The following is a 20,042-nucleotide window of genomic DNA, read 5'->3' on the forward strand; positions in this document are numbered from 1 at the left end:
ATAGATCAAGTAACTGTTGAAGATACATGAATAATAAAATAATTTCTCAATAATTTCAATTCGGTGTATGTACAATATTAAGCCGCGGTGTAACGTGTAACAATTCTGACATTACGATAGAGCTTCGGCAATCGAGATAAACCTCGATAGAACTGTTTTCATGATAACAATTAGACGCTATGAGAACACGAAGCGTCTCGGAAAGGCTGACGCTATCGATCGTTCTACTCTTATACGGAGATCAACTTGCGGCGGGAAACGAGGGAGTATGCAAGACGAAGCTAAGCCATGACGTCTATGTACCCTCGAACAATCTCTCGTGCCAAGAAGATACCTTGGATAACAAATCATTCGTCATTGAGCGATACAGACCGGCGAAGAAATCTTGCGCATCGGACTTCGATACAACAGGTATCTTATTCCTCGTATTTGCGTTAACTGCAATTATAAATTGTCACGATCAAAATTTCATTTCTTCAGAAGAGAAGAGGACACTTCACGCGCAATCAACAGTTTCTGCCCTAAAATGTATGGATCCTTTATTAATTTTTGCAGATATATTACAATATGATATTTTCGATCTTTTTACGATTGCCACGAAATCTCGATGAGCGATACTTCTTCTTGCTGAACGTAGCACTCGATTCTTTACAACATTGATGAACTATCGGGTGAAGACGTTTCTTATTTCATCGACTGGGTCTGAGAAGGTCGGTAAACGGTATCTATACGCAAACTATTCGAGGAAACGTTTCCTCATGGTTTTTCTCATAATTTTATCATAATTTTATCATCTTCTCATGATCTCACGGTCTTCTTGTGATTCCTTCATTGTCCTCATCGTGGGAATGCAAGCGTCCGGCGTAGATGCTCGACATCCTCCGAGCTTTTAGGCTTCTTCTCCGAAATCCGATATGGGAGAGCCAACGCACGGTCCTCGCGTGCTAAAGATATAATATACTACGGGCGCTGCGATTTCTGATTACGGCTCTGCACGACGGTTTCCGTTGGCTCCATGCTCGCGGTGCGCACTGCAGTCCGCGTCAAGCGACGCCAAGCGACAGACGTGGATGTATGTCACCGAGGAGCGGTGCGGATCACCCCCAGGGTACTTGCAGCTAGTGCGCTCGTGAGAGAAAGAGAGAAGGAGTGAGATGTTCGGTGGCAAGGGGACGACGATCGGATGCTGGCTCGTGTGGTGTTGCATCTTCCTGACATACCACGTGGTCAGCGAGGCACCAGCAGCCGGCGTTAACGGTATGACGCGATCGCCCTTTCAGCCCAGAACGGATGAATTCCGTGTCGGCATGTCGCAACGAAGATCGATACAGAGAGAGAAAGAGGAAGAGAGAGAGAGAGAGGGAGACCGTCCATGGCAAGCCGTTTGAATTCTTCTAAACAATAACAGAAGTCTAAAGATTCAGAGAGCTTCCTCATCCAATGCTCTTTGGACTGAATATAAATATCAGATGATTATACGTGAATCATTAGGCCTGTTCTCGGTCGCTCATGTTATATTTTCTGCGGTCAGAATACGACAGTCTACCTCCAGATATTTTGAAGGCAAAAGAAAGAGAAAGCTGAAAGTGCAGTTGAGAAAATCAGACCTATTGCTTGCATGTAATTACACAATATCGATGAAAAATTATTTATATATATAACAGCTCTTTGAATATATTAAAGAATATATTAAATTAATAATGAAAAAGGAATATACAGAGTTATAAAGGCTTCTAATAAGAATGTACTAAATTAGGATCGTTTACAGCGAAAACAGAGCTGAGGCTTCAATCAAAGAATTCTTTCACGGGTCCTCCAATGGCTCTCCTTCTCTTTCGTATTTTCTTTATTTGTCTAAAACCGGTGCTCCGAACACCCACACGTCAGTTCAGAATAAAAATCTCCGTTTTGGAGAGTCCTACCTTAGCACGATCGCATCTCTTTAATCTTGCCGAGAAATCAATCGTAAATCGATTTAACAACAGAGAGAGAGAGTAATATGTATAATTATTTATTTTTTGTAAGGAAAATCGGAGAAATGATGAACGGAGAATTTTGTCGACCGCAGTTCGGTTGGTGACGAGTTTCGGCTCTTCTTCCTTCTCGAGGTGACGCGTGCCTGAAATAATTTACTTCATCCGCAAGACACACTTTACACAGTTCGTTACCTTCACTAGCCTTAGTTTATTTAAACTAAGATGCTAAAAGCTTATAATAATCTTGGAGAATTTTACACATTATTTCTACAGAATAAAAATTATCAATATTTCAAAGAGGGAACTTTATGATGGTCTTCGTACGTCTGATTAATCGAATCTTTTGGAAACTTTTCGCCAATAAATGTTGATTCAAAGGATAAAGATGGGGTCACAAAGGCTATCCGTGGGACGCATAATCTCGAGTAGAATATTTTTCGTTGCGTAATCAGTTTTTTAATGCTTGGACGATTGTAACACTGCCCTTTGGTCTTTTATCATAACAGCATGAACAATGTCTGTTATAATAAAACAAAGTGCGGCGTCTGCACGATTTATGCGTGGAAATACTTTATTTATCGTTCAAGTCTTAGTGAGAATCGCGTGATAACGAATACATGACGATCATTTCGTTTATAGAACGTGAAATTAATTCAATTAACTCGACTCCGTTCTTTTAGTCGGCATGTAACCGCAGATATCGAGTGCACGGTCCTTATCGTTCCACTTCCGGCGTTAACTGCTCATCGCATCTCGAGCAGACTCGAGAGATACTCGAATCTTGAAATTCCTTAATTTAACGACGTTTTATAACTCGCCAAAATTAGCGCCGATCGTTTCTCTCAACTGATGTATAACTACTAGGTCAATATATCTTATCGTTAATATATTGTATACATTTTTCATTTTACAATCTTCTTGTAAAGTTGTTCCAAGGAGGATAATATTTTAAACGTTTTGCCCGATCTTTTCAATCGCTTTCCAAATGGACTTCCCTGCCTTTCCTCGAATTTCCATGGGTTCAGTCTGTTCTAAAAATATCTCATACGTTGCTTGCGTAAGCATCGACAGCTCAGTAATACAAACGCTGGAGCCGCGTGCTCTCTCTCAACGCATCCGGCGTACGTGCTGCGGCTCTCGTGGGCGACTACTTCTCGACGTGACATCACGAGATCGGCGTAACGCAAACGAGTTCACCAGCTGAGTACAATGACGGAATCGATGTAACGCGGCCCCGATGCACAGTCCATTCTCGAGCATCCCTCGCAACAATTTTCTTTGTCAATCTGTTCAATCATCTTCCCTGTACGACTTCGACTCTTTATACTCTTCAATAAGACAAAGAAAAAAAATTTACCAGGCTGTCTCTTAATTTTCGATTATCACGTCTTTCTCCATCTCATGGCTGATTGCAATGTATATTTTTTAGATGTCCTGGTATTTACCGTCGCCTCCAACGAGACGGATGGCTTCCGAAGGTACCTGAGGTCGGCCGAGGTCTACGGATTTAGCGATAAATTGAACATCCTTGGCCTGGGCGAGACCTGGAAAGGCGGTAACGTTGTGAAATATTCCGGCGGTGGATACAAAATTAATTTGTTCAAGAAGGCTCTAAAGGATTATCAGAATGACGAGAAGAAGATCGTCTTGTTCACCGATAGGTGGGTACATTCTGACGCCGCATAAAAGACATTTTATAACTTATAACGTGTATATATTTCCTCCTTTCAGTTACGACGTTATATTTCTCGGCGGTTTGCCCACCATCGTCGAGCGATTCCTGGACACCGGCGCTCGAGTTTTATTCTCCGCGGAGGGATATTGCTGGCCGGATAAATCCCTGGCGGCTCACTATCCGCTCGTATCGAGGGGCAAACGATACCTGAACTCCGGTGGCTTCATCGGTTATGCGTCCGACTTGTACAAGATCCTGGACACCGCGCCGATCAAAGACGAGGACGATGATCAGTTGTTCTACACGACCGTGTATCTGCAGGATGAACTTAGGTTACGGCACAAGATTAAGCTGGATCACAAATCCGAAATATTTCAGAATCTCCACGGTGCGGTAGGTAAGGGCAAGCGGAGTCTGCGGGGAGGAGCGTCAAGCGTTTAACGTACTTTAATTATCGCCATGTTGTCCTTCGCAGCCGATGTGGAGCTCAGGTTCAAGGGGGAGGAGGCTTATCTTCAGAACATCGTCTACAACACGGTGCCTCTGGTGCTTCACGGCAACGGGTTCAGCAAGCTGGTCTTAAATTCCTTGAGCAATTATCTGGCCCACGCCTGGACGCCGAACGAGGGATGTTTGGAGTGCTGGAACCGGACCATCGAGCTCGACAAGACCAAACCGGCAACGCATCCGGTTATTTTAATAGCCGTCTTCATCGAGCATCCCACGCCGTTCCTGGAAGAATTCTTCCGAGCTATCTATCGCCAATCCTATCCGAAGTCAAGGCTACATCTGTTCGTTTACAACAACGTGCCCTATCACGAGGATGTGGTGGACGATTTCTTTGAAACAATCGGCCAAGAATACCTGAGCGCGAAGCGGATATTGCCGAGCGACGGCGTCAGCGAGGTTGACGCGAGAAAGTTGGCAATGTAAGCATAAGCGGAGCGCTCGTAACTCCGTAAAAGTATTTAAAGACTCGATGCGTACGCTATTTAATGTTGGAGCGAGTGAAGGGACGCGCGACATTTAGAGGAATGCTAAAGAGCAGTCTGTTTCAGGGACCATTGCTTGTTGAAGGAGTGTTCTGGATATATGTCGGTCGACGCAGTCGCGCATCTAGACAACGAGCACACGTTGAAGTTACTGGTGGAGCAGCAGAGAGGGATCGTCGCGCCCTTGCTCATACGACCGTACAAAGCGTGGAGCAACTTCTGGGGCGCCATAACGGACGACGGATTTTACGCACGGAGCTTCGACTACATGGAGATAATAAAAAACGAACGCAGGTAAAGCGAATGTACAAATATCAATCATCTATATTTTTCGCTTAAACCGACTACAATCATACGCTTGAGAGAAAAAGAAGGAAGCGCAGATTATTACAATTCTAGATAGATGCCGATTTTAAAGCTGCACTTCTCGATAGGATTGAGTACAATTTTTCACATTACGGAAGAATTTAATTTTCTTCTGCAAATTGTACAACGACAATACATATCGTTCTAAATCGTTTCCTTAGTGTCTACCGTTTCTTAGGGTCTATCGTAGAAAGTTTTACGTATTACCTGGGCTTTATATATTTTCTTATCTATTATATGTGTTCGTTTGGGATCTCTCGTACGCTCGCACTAATCGAAAGCGATGGAGAAGTCAGTCTTGAAAGACCTTCGATCGATGCTGTACATATTATCCGCCGTGCACTCGTAGACTCCTGCGTCCATCTGAGTAGCGGGATCGATCTCGAGTTTCGATTTCACTTTGTCAGGACCGACTTGCCACTCGTGTATCTGCAAAGAATGGAATATCGTTAGCGGTGGTAAAATATCAATCGGTTATTGATTGTAGGTACAGCTCAATTGTTTGTTTCTGACGATTCCTCGGTTAAATAATTTTACCAATGTCGTTTTTAGATTAAGAATATATTCACTGACATGTAAATAGTGATGCGTATAAATTTCGGCACCATCCTTGAACCACGTAACATGTGGGCGTGGATTGCCGCGAGCGACGCAAAGGAAAGCTATTTTGTGCCCCAGAACGTATTCCAGATCGAAATGCGACGCCAGCAGTATCTTGGCTCCCTAAAAAAAAAGAAATTAATATAGATCGGTGACGATTTTAGTTTTTAAATCAAAACATTGATCTTTTTCATTGGAAAAAAAACTATACGCGATGGAGTAATGCGAGAACGAAGAAGTTCTTGTTAGGCAATCTTTCTTTTCTACGTACGTTATTATTGTTGTAATATTGATCGCTCTCCGGATCACGGTACTTCCCGGTAATGGGCAATCCAATTTGCACGCGGGACTTGCTCCTGCTCCTTCCGCGTCCTCTTCGGCCAAGTGTCTCTTGACAATTGAGCAATAATATACCCAGCAGGATTAGCAACAGCATGGAGCGTGACATGATAATCTGACAAAAGTGGAATGGAATGGAACGTTAACACATAATGTATCACGATTTTCAAACTTGCAGATTCGGTATGTCGTTCGTTTCACTTGATTTTGGATCGAAACGATCGAAATTTACGTCGCAATTAAGTCTCGTTATTACGGGATTATGTGGAAACGCGCGGTGGATGCTGAAATTTGCGCTTGGTGCTATTATTTAACGGTGCGAAGATACGCTGAGGATACTCACTGTACGTTGCGGCGTTCGTCGATCACACGGAACTCCGATGTAACTGACAGGCACCTACTCATTACTCCCCTAGTGTCCTCTCGTATCTATTACAGACTTATATGCAGATAATGTATGTCGGTCTATATGCAGCGGTTATTCCTTTGCACTACATGATCGCCATCAATTCCTATCAAATCTACAGACCGCTTATCCATTAATTTAACCGTTTGTCCATTCCTTCCGGATGACTCAGGTTTCCGGTACAAAATTGCGGGTCACTTTTGAATTAGTTATGCCCGACGTGTTAAAATTTTGCCTTAATTAAAATTTGCAATTACGCGTTTTCAAGTTCAAGAGTTGAAACCCGGGAAACGGAAGCTGTGCAGTTAGAGGGGAAATAACTGTGACGATTACACAGCGTTCGTATTATACTCATGCAAAATTGTTTATTTCACACTGTGCTACAGATTGTCGCGTTGGCGACGCAGCGATGTATGCCCTTCCATGCCACTTTCGCGCGGCGCGTTGCAATTGCCTTGTTAAATTCGCCGTGATGGACCATTTTCGATATATATTCCTCGCGTCGCATACCCCTTATAACAGTTAATCGCGCTTTAACGAATTGAGGGAACCGCCGGATTTACATTCATATCTTTGCACGTCCCACTGACGATTCGAAAGAGGTCTGTTTTGCTCGCGTCAGAGGGAAAAAAAAAAAGACAAATTGTTACGACCTTAATCTTTACGTCGCCGAGGCACGTAGAAAGTTGGACTGATCTCTTAAATATCACGACCTGTTTCGCTTATCAATTTTTAGATTAGGAGCTATCTCAGTAACTAACAATACTTATTGGGTTTAAATTTACTTATCAGGTAAAAATCTATCATATGTAGCAAATCGATAACAAATGTCTATATCTATTTTCACACAGGATAATTATTCGTTCTAATACTATGGCGATCGCGGAGCTACCGTTACTCGAGGAGACGACGTTTTAATACGAGATCATGACGTAGTCCGTTCTGAAGCCCCGACGATCGACTGCGTACTGATTGTCCGCCTGGCACTCGTAATATCCGGCGTCCTTCTGCGTCGCAGGGTCGATCTCCATTTTCGACTTTATCGTGTCGTTACCCACGGGCCACTCGTGCACCTGACAATAACAAACGTCGTCGATTCTCGCCGATCAGATCCGAGAAGCATATCCGCTCTCTTTAACAATGGATCCTCCTTTTAGCCTACCTGGAAGAATTTGTGATGGTACAGCTCGATCCCGTCCTTCAGCCAGGTGATCTCCGGTCTCGGGACACCGATCGCCATGCAGAAGAACGTGATCTTTCTGCCCAGCATGTAATCCAGCTCGAAGTGGGACGCCTTCACGATCTTGGCACCCTGCGAAAGACACCCGGCAAATGATATCACTAGGTCGCGCGCGCGCGCGCGCGCACGCACATAGATACACAGATAGCACACAGATCCTTGTTGCGTCAACTCACATCCTTGTTCTCGTAATAGTGCGTACTGGCAGGATTTCGATTAGGTATCAGGATGTGCATTCGCGAGCCGAATACTCTTCCTCGGCCGCGGCCTCTCCCTCTACCACCGCCGCCCTTTGCCGCTTCTGTGCTTATCATTAGGGCCGTTAATAGGAGAAAATAGAGCAGCCGGCATCTCGTCATTTGGTCTATAACCAGAGAGAAACTCGGACGACTGGAGAGTGACCAACAACACACGCGGCCTCCGTCGCGAACACTTTATATACCTTATCGCGAACTCATTTGTCACTATTATACAAGCATTACCCACTACTCTTTTTATGTGTATACATATATATTACATTATACCGTTATGTTATATCGATTCGCGCGACCGTGAGAAATTCGATGATGAGATCAATGAGTCGCGTTCCGCGGGCAATAACGTATCCAATCTACGATGTAATCGCGCGCGCGACGCGCAATTCATCAAGCGTGCACAAGCATTTCGTTATCCTTACCGGAAGATAGGGAGAGTACTTGGCTGACCTCTGGACACGAGCGTATTACGGGAGACCGGATCCGCTAGGTCCTACCGCCTAAAATACGAATGAAACCACGAGGCGACGCGCGATGGACACGCGCAGTCACACGCTGGTGCGACAGAGTTATGAATCTCAATTGGATAATTATGCATAACTCATTGCCAAGTATGTTCAACGGCCAATCGCGGCTACCACTGCCATCACCTTACAAAACACTTAAGCGACGACCTCCGGAAAACAAGGCGACCGCGGTACACCCGGTCATGGGGCAAAACAAGGGCTCTCTGTCTCCGCTGATGGTCGCGCTCGTTGCAACGCCTTCTCCGACGCGCTCCTCCGACACGCAATTCGCCGAATCACGCCGATGTCTGTTTCAGGGGACTGTGGAACGTGCCGTTCGTCAGTAACTGCTACTTGATCAACGCGACGATCATAGGGAACAAGGCGACCCGACCGTCCTACGAGGATGGCGACCTGGACACGGAGATGGCGTTCGCCCAAGGAAACCGACAGCGAGGACTGTTCATGTACGTCAGCAATCGGCTCGAGTTCGGCCACCTCGTCGATCCGGATACCTACGACATTCGGCTCACCTATCCGGACATGTACCAGATCATGGACAACAAGCTGGACTGGGAGAAAAGGTACATTCATCCGAATTACAGCGAGTACTTCAACCTCGACAACAAGCCGATCCAGGTAAAGATGGTCCCCGATTAGCTAGTGAAGGATTTCTCGGAATTGTCTACTTTTATTACCTTCTGTCCAATTTAATTGTTTGCAGCCGTGCCCGGATGTCTATTGGTTTCCCATTGTTAACGTCAGGTTCACCAAGGAGCTCGTAGGGATCGTTGAGACTTTCGGACAATGGTCGGACGGAACTAATCGCGTAAGTTGGTACTTCGCGCGAGCCCTTTATCAGCAATTAGCTTAGTAATTGTTATTGGAATTCTCATACTGTGTTGATAACTTTCTCGGCAGGATCCGCGATTGTCGGGTGGCTACGAAAACGTGCCAACCCGCGACATTCACATGAACCAAGTTCAGTACGAAGAACAGTGGTTGTACTTCTTGAAAGAATACGTTAGGCCGTTGCAGGAGCTCGTCTTCACCGGCTATTATCACGATGTAAGATTTTATTTATGTTCGCTGGTCTTTTTAGGATCCTCGACTGGATTCCGGATACGAAGCGGTACCGACCCGTGATATTCACATGACTCAAGTCGGTCTTCAGGACGCCTGGTTAAAGTTTCTAAAAGATTATGTCAGTCCCTTGCAACAGCATGTCTTTACAGGATATGACGACTACGTAAGATTCTAAAATTTCGATATATGGAAGGGGTCCTTAATGCGCACAGATCTCACAATGGTATATGCAATCCGCAATCGCTAAACGCACAAAGTTTAACTAAGGTTGTACCGCTTCGTAGCAAGTGTTCGGGATCTCTGCGTTGTATGTAGATTCTTGAATTAAAGAACAATGATGATTTGAGACAACTAATCATCATTCAAAGCTATGTTTAGTTGCTATAGATTATTTTACTTGGAACCACGTTGTTATGCTAATCTCATGTGTCGGCAGCCACCACGGTCCCTTATGAATTTCGTCGTGAGGTATCGCCCGGATGAGCAGCCATCCTTGAGGCCGCATCACGACTCCTCGACCTACACCATCAATATCGCCCTGAATCAAGCGGGAGTGGATTACGAGGGCGGTGGATGCAGGTTCATCCGGTACAACTGCTCGGTCACCGACACGAAGCCAGGCTGGATGCTGATGCATCCAGGACGACTGACGCACTATCACGAGGGATTGCGAGTAATCGCGGGCACACGTTACATCATGATCTCTTTCGTGGATCCGTGATAAAATTCCACCGTGAATCTATAAATTATCGAACTATCGCCGTATTGAAAATGTACTGCCACCGTATCGAGAACAAATATCAAAAGAAGAGAAAGATAACGCACGGTATCAAAGAGAAATGTAACTCTACATGAACGTGTTCATTGTTGTTGTCGACTAGAAATCGTCAATTGCCACTGATGGACTGAATAGTGCATTTAACAGAAATGTGAAAGCTGCTTAACCGATGTATTATTTTTGTACTCCGACGTAAATGCACGCCTAATCGTGCTTTTCACAGTTAGCGATATTGCCAATTTATACAGAGATGATAAAATTGGAATATATATAATATATATATATATTGTGCAATATTCGTTGACACCTCAATTCGCAAGCTCTTTCAAAGTATACATAAACAGATCAATAATAAAATTTATAATAATAAATATTAAATATGACGAGTATATTATCCATGTTAATCTTTCCTTACATTCTACTTTCTTTAAGTACGGCCGAAGGGAGAAGGGTTTCAAATCTCTTCAAGTTCAACATTCTTGTTTTCGATTTTCCATTGTATATCTATATAATTTTTCAATATGTTACAATCTTAGGAACATCAACAGGATAAATAATTAAAAGTAACGTCACCGAATAGCAAATTTTCAAAAATCGATTTTAATTACATCCCCTGCACATTTATTTACAGAGTAAAAAACGCACTTCTGCCAGAATTAATCGCGACAGTACATGTTACTTGTGCAAAACTAACATAATTAAAGCCATGTTACTTTCACTATGGAATAAGTACTCATTGAATTGAAATTGTTACACAAATTTCAACGCGGACTTAATTCTTTTAACCATTCACTATATTGCTTTCTTATCCCATTAAACTATCCGGAATACTACGTGTAACTGTATTCCATCAAAATTAAATCTTAAAGCACTTTCGGTTTTTTTAACCACTTCATTCGTTTAGCGCCACTTGTGTATATGCGTCAATTCTGGAATGCTACGCGGTTCAAAATAATTTAGAATGCAGCGTAAATAAGAAGCGAATTAAACGTAAAATTTTTATGCAAAATACGTTTCAGCCAAATCCTCAGTTGAATCTCCTAGCCACATTAGACATTTGGTAATCACGAATGCTATAAATTTAAATTCACAATAACGTTTAATTTAACTAAGTCTTATTTACAGTTTTTGTTCGAGTCATAGAAAAAAATGGTTATATATATATTATATTCATCTCAGAAACCAGCCCGTTTCAATTCATTCAACTGATGCGCCAGTTTCTCTTCCTTAGTTCGCCTAGCTTGGCCCAGCTTTCGGCATTCGATATACGTGCTGAGAAAGCGCTCGACGTCGATCTTCCGGTTGAGAAAGTCCTCCGCAATCTTTTCACTCTCTTCATGGCTCTCATCCGCCGCCTGCCTCAAACACTCTTTTATGTGATCCGGCGTGAAGACGTCGGACAATTTGTTGTATCGTTGTATGAGATTATCATATCTGGCTTTCAGCGCTGCCACCGTTTTCACCTTGTCCGCTACATCAGTCTGCAGCTGCTTCAGTTCGGGTTCTTTGGCTGCATTAGCTTCTACGAGAAAAAATTACGAGCTTATTAGGCAATCGAACTAGACTGTCGGTAGATATATGAAATAGGAAAGAATTAATAGACCGTGTTTTTATGTGATCTTATTATTTCAATAGCAAAGATATTTCTGTTCTTACCGGCAGTTTTTTCAACCCAATCCATAGCATCTTCGATCGCCGCATTTATATCTTTAATGTCGGAATGTTTCTCCAGGAATTCGTCTAGCTTATCGTCATCCTCGCTGAGCCTCTTCAATTCCTCGTTAGTCAAATTATTTAACTCGGGAAATATTATGCTCTGCGGCGCTTTCGCCTGCGATTGATTCGGCAACGGCTGCTGGTAGTTCGCGTTCGCGTAATGCGAATTCAGGTAAGGCGCGCCGTGCTGATCCGAGGTGTACCGCGCGGACGTGGAATTTTGAAGAGTGCTGTTTCTTGAGCTTGGAATATACGCCGAGTGATGCGACGTGCCGCCGAACGACTTCGAGGACGAGACGTACGTGTGGCCGGAGTTCGTATAGTTGTAATTGTAAATGCTCGTGTTTGCGTTGGAGGACGACAGATGCGGATACTGCGTGTTGTAATAGGAATTGAACGACGTCGACGGGATTTCGACGGGATACTGTTGAAGCGAGTAAGACGGCGAGTTCCTTCCCTGTAGATCTGCAATCATACGTGTGAAGTATGTCATCATTATATCGGCACACGATGGGACAAGTAAGATAGCGACATGTACCTGGGTGAGATTTAGTAGAGCCAGGCGAAATATCCTCTAAGAATTGCGGCGGGTTCTTGCTGAATTCTCTGATAATAGCTTGGACGACCCGACCGAGGTCACTGTGTACTGAAAACTGGCGTAACAACAAGAAATTTATTATCTCAGACGTACAAAATACATGAAAATAAAGCTGCGGTCCACTTAACACTTACAAAAGCATTCCTCTTCTCCTTTCAATAAAAAAAAGGAGAAGAATGCTTCAAAGCATTTGTAGCATCAAATGGACTGCAGCCTAAAATACATAAATAAAATATAAAAAGAACAATTGATACTTTGAAGCGTTCTTTTTCTTCTTTCTTCATTGGAAGAAAGTAGAAGAAGAATGTTTCGAAGCATTTGTAGTATTAAGTGAGCCGCAGCTTAATACATATAACGCATATAATAATATATAATTCAGAAGAGTTTTTGGTACAGATTTTCCTGCTTACGTTGAGTAATCCTGGCGCGCTGGTAATTTCACTATGCTCGTTGCACCAGGGATGGCTTATCGGTGGGGAAACTCTGAGCACCGGCTTCTCCAGTGGGAAATTCGGCGACAGGGAAACCATAATAGCCATTCGTCTATCGCCAGCTTGAAATTCCACCTGATAGTCCACATTTTCTCTGAGCTCTATCACACTGCAAAGCATTTGTTACGTTACACTCCGGCAGGCACCTGCGACCAGTAGAGAGACTCGAGAGACCAACTGTGACCTTGAGCCAGCATTAATTTCTCAACGTCATTAGCTCGTAGCTGTCTTATCTCGGTCGTGAGGCATTCATTCAAAAACGCCCGACGTTTCTGCGTGACTCGAGACAATGACGCGATTTCGAGAGAGGAAAAAAATCTCGGGGGCGATCGTCGCCGTCACGACGGGGGGAAACTCGCGATGGTTTTTGACATGCTCGGAAGAGCAGCGCTACGCTGAAGAAACGTGACGGGCAATCCGATTGTTTTTTCGCGGTGTGGGCGGCCATTCGCGGCGGGGACGACATCGAGTGCCCGTGTTAACGGCGCGCGGTGGTAATGCGGCCCAAGTGAGGTTAACGAGAGAGGTTAAACGTCGTCGACGGGGGAGAGAGAGAAGCCCGCCCTCCCGCGCCCCTCGACGACGGGGAGTTCTATACCCTTACTTGTCGTTAAAGATTTTCAGAGTGTCGATTTGCCGTTTGCGTTTGACCGCGACATTCTCGATTTCCCCACGGAATATTCGCGATATCATTTAAGTGCCTGGATTTCCGATGGATCTCTCATCCGCTTGAACGTCGTCCCTGTCAACGCGAGTAACGCGACCATCCAGCAGAACAGCTGTTTTTAACCTCGTCGCACTTCGCGCAGAAGGAACGGAGAGATGGGCCCCGATCGGGAATACGGGGGCTCGCTTCGACTCGGGTTACTAGTTGCGCTTGTCAATTGTCAAACAGCGCCACTGTCGCCTTCCTCGCGCCAGAGGGACAGAGATAGAACCCGCAGAGAGGGAGGGAAAGAGAGAAAAATGAGAAAGAGAAAGAAAGAGAGAGAGAAATGAGAAAGAATGAGAGAGATTAGAAAAAGAGAGAAGCTAAAGAAAGAAAAGTCAGAGAGAGAGAGAGAGAGAGAGAGAGAGAGAGAGAGAGAGAGAGAGAGAGAGAGAGAGAGAGAGAGAGAGAGAGAGAGAGAGAGAGAGACTCAAAGCACGCGAACGCCTCTACGTCCACATTGAACTACACACTACACAGCTGTCTCAAATCCTCCGTAGATAATACTCCGCGTTTTGACTTTACGCTCGCGGAGCATCGCTTCGAGATTTAAATCCGCGATGTTTCCGTTTAATATATTTCTAGAGACGCGTACGTCGAGGTCGCGCAGACAGGGGATTCTTCGTCTCGGTCAGCAACATCAAATCTGAGAAAGAAAGAGAAGGACATATCACTTCTGTGTTATCAGAAACAAAGTTTTCTGGCGTGAAAGCTGCGCCTTTCCCGCTTCGCGGAACGATCCAGATTGTCAGATTTATTCTCTCCCCTGCCCCCCCCCCCCCTTTGAAGGACTTCGTCGTGAAGTATCTCGTTGACGGGACGAGATTTTGACGGATCTCTACGATCGTTATTGCGTTGGCGCGAGAAGAGCCGGCTGCCTGTTCGGGCTTTACGTGCCAGCAGGATTCATTCTATAGTTAGATGTAAGTAATCCCCCTCCGAGCGAGCGCTTACAACGGCTTAATCTTTGTTTTCCCCAGAGATTCGCGACGCTCCGAAAATAAACGCGGAACCGGCGTGTCACGCGCTTGACGTCTTCCTTCGACGCGGACCGGGGTGCTCGAATGCTCAGGAATCGCGTCATGTCGTCCCTCGTGCAGATAGACGGCAGTTTGGGCGAGGGTGTAAGTACGACGCGGGGAGACGACCCTCCGAATGTTGTTATTCTGCAAATTAAACACATTGAGTTATGTGCTAAGTTTGACATGTTTATACCTTGAAGAGAGAGCGAGCTACGCTTCAAATCCTCCGTATTTCATTATTTACATGTCTTTTAAATCTGTTTAATGTTATGATATGTCTTGTTCTCTGAAATATTTCCTGTAGTGTTTAATTTGTGTGGTAATAGGTGTGTCACATCTGTCAATGTTAACAGCTTGAATCTTTCGCTCTCTTTCTCTCCTCTTCCTTTTCATATTTGACATATAAATCACAGCCTCTTGAAAAAAGTTTGGTATCTATAATGCGCAATTTTGATTCTTTCTCAAAGGGTGGACAAGTGTTGAGAGTTGCTCTAAGCTTGAGCACGCTCTACGGAATTCCGATCGAAATCGAGAATATACGCGCTGGAAGGCCCAAGCCTGGTCTCGCGGCGCAGCATTTGAAAGGTAAATGCGAAAGCGGTATTCAATATTTTACGTGTGACTCTGTGCGAGATATAAAAAAAACTCAACTCTGTGTGTTGTCCACAGGTGTGGAACTTGTCAAAGAGATGTGTAATGCTCAAGTCAGGGGTGGATACATAGGCTCGACACGTTTGGAATTCCGTCCCGGTCCATTGAACAAAACCAAGAAAACGTTTGTAGCGGATACGCAAACTGCTGGATGCATTTGCTTGTTGGCACAAGTAGCTCTGCCATGTGCCCTCTTCTTTCCGTGCAACGACACGGTCACGCTCATCCTCAAGGGTGGCACGAACGTTCCCATGGGCCCACACATCGAGTATTTGACGGAGGTGTTCAAACCGATGCTGAACAAATTCGGAGCAGACTTCGATTTCGTAGTCGTGAAGAGGTATATGCACTAAATTTGTCGCACCTGATTTTAAATTTATGACTATATTATTCTATTTATACTAAAATTAATGATAAATGGAGGGGATATTATCCAAAGGGTGGAGGCGAGGTGCATTTACGCATAAAACCGGTCAGTAGTTTAAACGCGGTTACTTTAACCGATGTAGGAATTCCTCGGGGAATAACAGGATGGTCTTACGTGGCTGGATCAGTTAACATCAACGTATGTCATTTTCATTGAATCTTCAAGTAAATTCTAGTAAAAAGTTAAGTTGATTGTTGATGCTGTACGTTTTATATAGGAGGCACATACAATGGCCAGCGATGCTAAAACGGTTTTAACAAATAAATTAGTGAAAAGCAACATTCGAGTACCACCGATTACGATTGAAGCTTACAGGGAAGACAGAGCGATGGCTGTTGGAAACGGTTCTGGTATTAAGTAAGGAACCTACTTCATTAAAATTTTCTTTTCTAATCTATCAGATAAAAAATTGCCAACAATGTAAATATAAATGAATATTAGTATAGTGTGTAACACCAGTACGGGATGCGTTCTCGGCGGCTCCGGCTTAGGATCCAGAAACCAAGAGGGACCACCGCCAGGTGATATAGCGGCTAACGAGATTTTAAAGCCACTCCTAACAGGGGCGTGTGTCGACGAACACACACAGGACCAGGTAAATTGACAGCGAGCCCAAAGAGCTTCAACTTTCAGATTAATGCGTCATTTGTTACAGATGATAATTTTAATGGCACTGGCGGAAGGTACGTCGAAGATCAAAGTCGGAGACGAGAAGCTCACTTGTCACACGGAGACTGCTATGCAGATCGCGGAGATAATGTTAGGTAAACGTGGACTTCGTTTCAATTTATCGAAAAGCGCCGAAGACGGGGATACTTCGTCTTACGTCTTGGAATGCCAGGGATGTGGATTGATTAACGACAGCCTGGTTAAGCAATGATCATACGATACTTTATTATAACTTATCGTTGCACATGTAATTAACAATTTCGACCGAAGTATTACGGTCAATTGGCCTTCGCATTTGCCGTTATAAATAAATTGCAACATCGACGTACATTAACGTTCAAACGTACTTTCGTAAACTTTCAAGAATATTTCTAGAATTTTATAAGAATGTTAAAATTACTTAAATACAGTTCAAGCATCATTATATATACAATTATACACGTAGTTTAGTTTTTGTGTGCTAAATCATGATTGTTTAATGTACTATACCCTAAAATTAACGCAAATCAAACAAAAAGTTTCGCGTCTTTAAATAAATAAGTAAATATTTATCTCACATAGAAAACACCCTTATTTTTTACATATACACGCTATTATATGTACGGGATGTAATATAACATGTACTGAAAATGCATTCTGATTTTGAAATGAGCCATTTACACACATCCATAATTTATCATTTACAGACGAATTGTAAGGCAAACATTATTCTTGTTTTGATCTGAAAAACGGTTCGATCGCTCGTAAGAATTCCTTCTCAAAGATTTGGCCTGAGAAACGACTTACAGATGATCTAAAAAAAAAGGAATTGATATATAGCAGAATTCTTATTTTATAATATCAAATTATATAAAATATTCTTGATTGTATCTTTACCTGGCAGCAATTCTAATAGCATCTCGTTCCTTTGGATGCATTTGTATAATGGACGCTAGTACCTTGGCATATTCCATCTCGTCTTCTGCTAGAAAACCAGTTACACTACCCGCTCGCGTTTCTATGATGTCCGCCCTAAAATCATAGAATATTTATTACAATAAACTTTTTATTAAAAAAATGTTTTACGAAATTGAGTCAGTATATACTTCGGACCACCGGAATTATGGGCCACCATAATCAATCCCGCGGCCATGCATTCCACAATGCTGATACCAAAATGTTCATTCCACATTGTATGCAGACCAATCGTTCCTCTTTGCATCTCGGATACAAGCTCGGAGTATGGTACATTTACTTTGAACTCGACGTTCTTGTCTAAAGCCAAGTGTTTTGCCAAATCTTGCATATCTTTAACGCGCTTTTCGTCCTCGGCATCTCGACAGGAACCGATGCAGATTAATTTGACCTAAATAGCACGATCAAGTTTAGAATACATTTCGATGCTATTGGGATGAGTCATTAGTTCACCTTTTCCCAAACTTCTTCCTTAAGGATAGATCTTAGCTCGAACATCGCCCTCAACATGAGCGGATGATTCTTCTCCGGCCTGAATTGCGCGATCGCCAATATGCGTATGCAGCTGCCCTTCTCCTCGTCGCTGAGAAGCGGCAGTTCAGTCAGGTGCTCCACGTCACACGGGGGATACACTCGATGCGTTTTTAACGGACATTTCCAGATAGCGTTGATATGGTCTTCGGTCCACGAGGAGTTTACAGTCGTGATCTCGGAGCAACTACCGACCATTCCGTACAACTGAAATGTTCTACTGTGAAATAGCCGTTTGAAAAGACTTATTCTTTTTTTTTTCCTATAAAACAATTGATCGAATTTGTCGCTGTATACTTACACGCGCGAATAATTTATAGTAAAGGAATTTCGCTCCCGAGAAGAAAGGATTTCTGGCGATGATCCTTCGATTGTTGTGCGCGATGACTCTCTTGTAGACGTACTTCAACATGTCAGTCGAAATAGTGGGATAATGCGTATACGATCCGACTCGGCAACCACCGATATATTTGAATAAAGGATACGTGAACGCGTAACCCATCGTGTCGATGTATATATCTGTAATTTCATTGTATAATCATGTGTTATTTGTACTTTTATGTGTCTTTGTTTAATAGAAACTGTAAAATTAGTATATTTTTAGTACACATTTGAACAATTTATCACGTCACCTGGTGTAAGATTGTTCAGTGCCTCGATGCCCAGATAAATGGATCCCAGGCTTTGCCCCAAAAGCGTGAAATAAGGATACGTGGAAGCTTCCACCCATTTTCGTCCGTGCAAATAGACAAATTCGATGTTGGACCGTAATTTTATATTGAATGTCTTTTCGGTTCTGCTGATAATCTTTTCGGGATCTGCGTCAAGATCGCCGGTGTATATAGCTATGTATACATCAGGATATCTGGAAGCATATGTAAATAGCTGAAGTCGAGTTCAATATAAAAATATAAGAAGTACAAATGGCAAATGAGCGAGTAACGATGCAAAGATGTATCTCAAGTTTGACAGGTCACAAGTTGTATTAATATTAGACGCCTCAAAAACGTTACTTTGGCACATACTTATTCTGTATAGCCTGAACCGCAGCCCAGAGCACTCTCTCGCCTCCTCCGCCTGCGTTGCAGTATGGATGAAAGATCCCGAGGACCGTTCCAGTTTGTTGTCTCTCCTCGCGTCTCTTGGAGTAAAACTTTCTCAATATTGTCAATACAATTGGCAAAAGGACGAGTACAAGGAGTACTTGCACGGCAAGTATTAGTAACAGCATGTTTACGAATAAGATTTTTATGGGTGTTCTGTAAAGATAAGTTGAATTAAATTAAGTAGAGACATATCTATAGATACGCTTAAATATAAAGACAATAATTTCCTTATCAATATTGTAGAATATCACTAATACAATAGGCGAGATTTTTACAAATATAATCTAAAGCTGATTAAATTATAAACAGCCAGTATAAATGTTGCGACTACAAGTACACATTCTTCAAGACAATCTTATGCAACCTGAGATAAAAATTTAATTATGCCAAGGTAGCAATGAGAGAAATGGAGAAACAGACTGCGGATAATAGTAAGAGGAAAAATTAATCAATATTATGGAACATTACTACAATGAGCAAGACTTTTTACAAATTTAATCTAAAGCTAACTAAATCATGTACGGTGACCAATGTAAATTTTGAAACTAAGCGCAAAATTCTCCAGGTCGAATATTCCCGCGAGATAAAAATCTAATTATTTCGAAGCAACGGGGGAAAATGGATATTCGCAAAAGAAAGGGAGAAAAAGATTCTTAATGCCTAGAGAACTCTATTTGCAAGTTACACACCATGCAAGAGGATCGCACTAACGAGCTGCTAACGAGCGGTATCCCTTACATTAAGAGGTAAAAAATCGCGATCATGTTCGCGGCCACTTGCGGATCTGCACGTGGAACCGCCGAGCTTGCTGACGTGTAATTTTGGTTCTCAAGCCTCAAGCGGACAATCTCTCACAGGCGGGAATTAACCTCGCACCGAAAACTAACCTCGCTGTCGCGGGAGATTAGCTCTCTCTCTCTCTCTCTCTCTCTCTCTCTCTCTCTCTCTCT

At 43.2% G+C, this 20,042-nt stretch overlaps 5 protein-coding genes across 9 annotated transcripts; 2 read left to right on the forward strand and 3 right to left on the reverse strand.

Annotated features, from left to right (window-relative positions):
• The first annotated feature begins 1,026 nt into the window (after positions 1-1,026).
• Positions 1,027-10,607, forward strand: Plod (procollagen lysyl hydroxylase). The gene is made up of 9 exons (XM_071720092.1): positions 1,027-1,257; positions 3,406-3,637; positions 3,708-4,048; positions 4,127-4,580; positions 4,710-4,937; positions 8,672-8,993; positions 9,079-9,183; positions 9,276-9,422; positions 9,877-10,607. The coding sequence occupies exons 1-9, from the start codon at positions 1,155-1,157 to the stop codon at positions 10,159-10,161; spliced, it is 2,217 nt and encodes a 738-aa protein (XP_071576193.1). The 5' UTR covers positions 1,027-1,154; the 3' UTR covers positions 10,162-10,607.
• On the reverse strand, positions 4,950-8,592 carry LOC139781265 (immunoglobulin domain-containing protein oig-4-like). 3 transcript variants are annotated; one of them, XM_071720118.1, is made up of 6 exons: positions 8,271-8,592; positions 7,771-7,958; positions 7,517-7,666; positions 5,881-6,063; positions 5,583-5,732; positions 4,950-5,438 (listed from the first exon to the last, which is right to left on the reverse strand). In XM_071720118.1, exons 2-6 carry the CDS (start codon positions 7,951-7,953, stop codon positions 5,280-5,282), a joined length of 825 nt encoding a protein of 274 aa, XP_071576219.1. In that variant the 5' UTR covers positions 7,954-7,958; positions 8,271-8,592; the 3' UTR covers positions 4,950-5,279. The 3 variants fall into 3 exon arrangements, with proteins under 3 accessions (XP_071576219.1, XP_071576216.1, XP_071576217.1); XM_071720115.1 differs by lacking the exons at positions 7,517-7,666; positions 7,771-7,958; positions 8,271-8,592 and adding an exon at positions 6,292-7,273; XM_071720116.1 differs by lacking the exons at positions 7,517-7,666; positions 7,771-7,958; positions 8,271-8,592 and adding an exon at positions 6,205-6,221.
• Positions 10,608-10,795: 188 nt separating the features above from the next.
• On the reverse strand, positions 10,796-13,901 carry Vsp37a (Vacuolar protein sorting 37A). 2 transcript variants are annotated; one of them, XM_071720096.1, is made up of 5 exons: positions 13,628-13,901; positions 12,943-13,132; positions 12,473-12,587; positions 11,875-12,399; positions 10,796-11,740 (listed from the first exon to the last, which is right to left on the reverse strand). In XM_071720096.1, the coding sequence occupies exons 1-5, from the start codon at positions 13,714-13,716 to the stop codon at positions 11,394-11,396; spliced, it is 1,266 nt and encodes a 421-aa protein (XP_071576197.1). In that variant the 5' UTR covers positions 13,717-13,901; the 3' UTR covers positions 10,796-11,393. The 2 variants fall into 2 exon arrangements, with proteins under 2 accessions (XP_071576197.1, XP_071576198.1); XM_071720097.1 differs by lacking the exon at positions 13,628-13,901 and adding an exon at positions 13,208-13,599.
• A 293-nt stretch (positions 13,902-14,194) lies between these two features.
• Rtca (RNA 3'-terminal phosphate cyclase) lies at positions 14,195-17,152 on the forward strand. Its single transcript, XM_071720098.1, has 8 exons — positions 14,195-14,655; positions 14,713-14,856; positions 15,222-15,339; positions 15,424-15,745; positions 15,829-15,970; positions 16,050-16,189; positions 16,274-16,427; positions 16,488-17,152. The coding sequence occupies exons 2-8, from the start codon at positions 14,797-14,799 to the stop codon at positions 16,710-16,712; spliced, it is 1,161 nt and encodes a 386-aa protein (XP_071576199.1). The 5' UTR covers positions 14,195-14,655; positions 14,713-14,796; the 3' UTR covers positions 16,713-17,152.
• Positions 16,702-20,010, reverse strand: Alg11 (ALG11 alpha-1,2-mannosyltransferase). Of its 2 annotated transcripts, none has more exons than XM_071720094.1 (8): positions 19,831-20,010; positions 19,012-19,245; positions 18,619-18,851; positions 18,288-18,505; positions 17,909-18,193; positions 17,587-17,846; positions 17,378-17,512; positions 16,702-17,294 (listed from the first exon to the last, which is right to left on the reverse strand). In XM_071720094.1, exons 1-8 carry the CDS (start codon positions 19,854-19,856, stop codon positions 17,207-17,209), a joined length of 1,479 nt encoding a protein of 492 aa, XP_071576195.1. In that variant the 5' UTR covers positions 19,857-20,010; the 3' UTR covers positions 16,702-17,206. The 2 variants fall into 2 exon arrangements, with proteins under 2 accessions (XP_071576195.1, XP_071576196.1); XM_071720095.1 differs by having other exon boundaries at positions 19,782-19,994.
• Positions 20,011-20,042: the final 32 nt, after the last annotated feature.

Source organism: Temnothorax nylanderi, unplaced genomic scaffold (assembly GCF_030848795.1).
Source record: "Temnothorax nylanderi isolate EJ_2023f unplaced genomic scaffold, tnyl_v1.0 TNYL_tig0325_pilon, whole genome shotgun sequence".
NCBI lineage: Eukaryota > Metazoa > Arthropoda > Insecta > Hymenoptera > Formicidae > Temnothorax > Temnothorax nylanderi.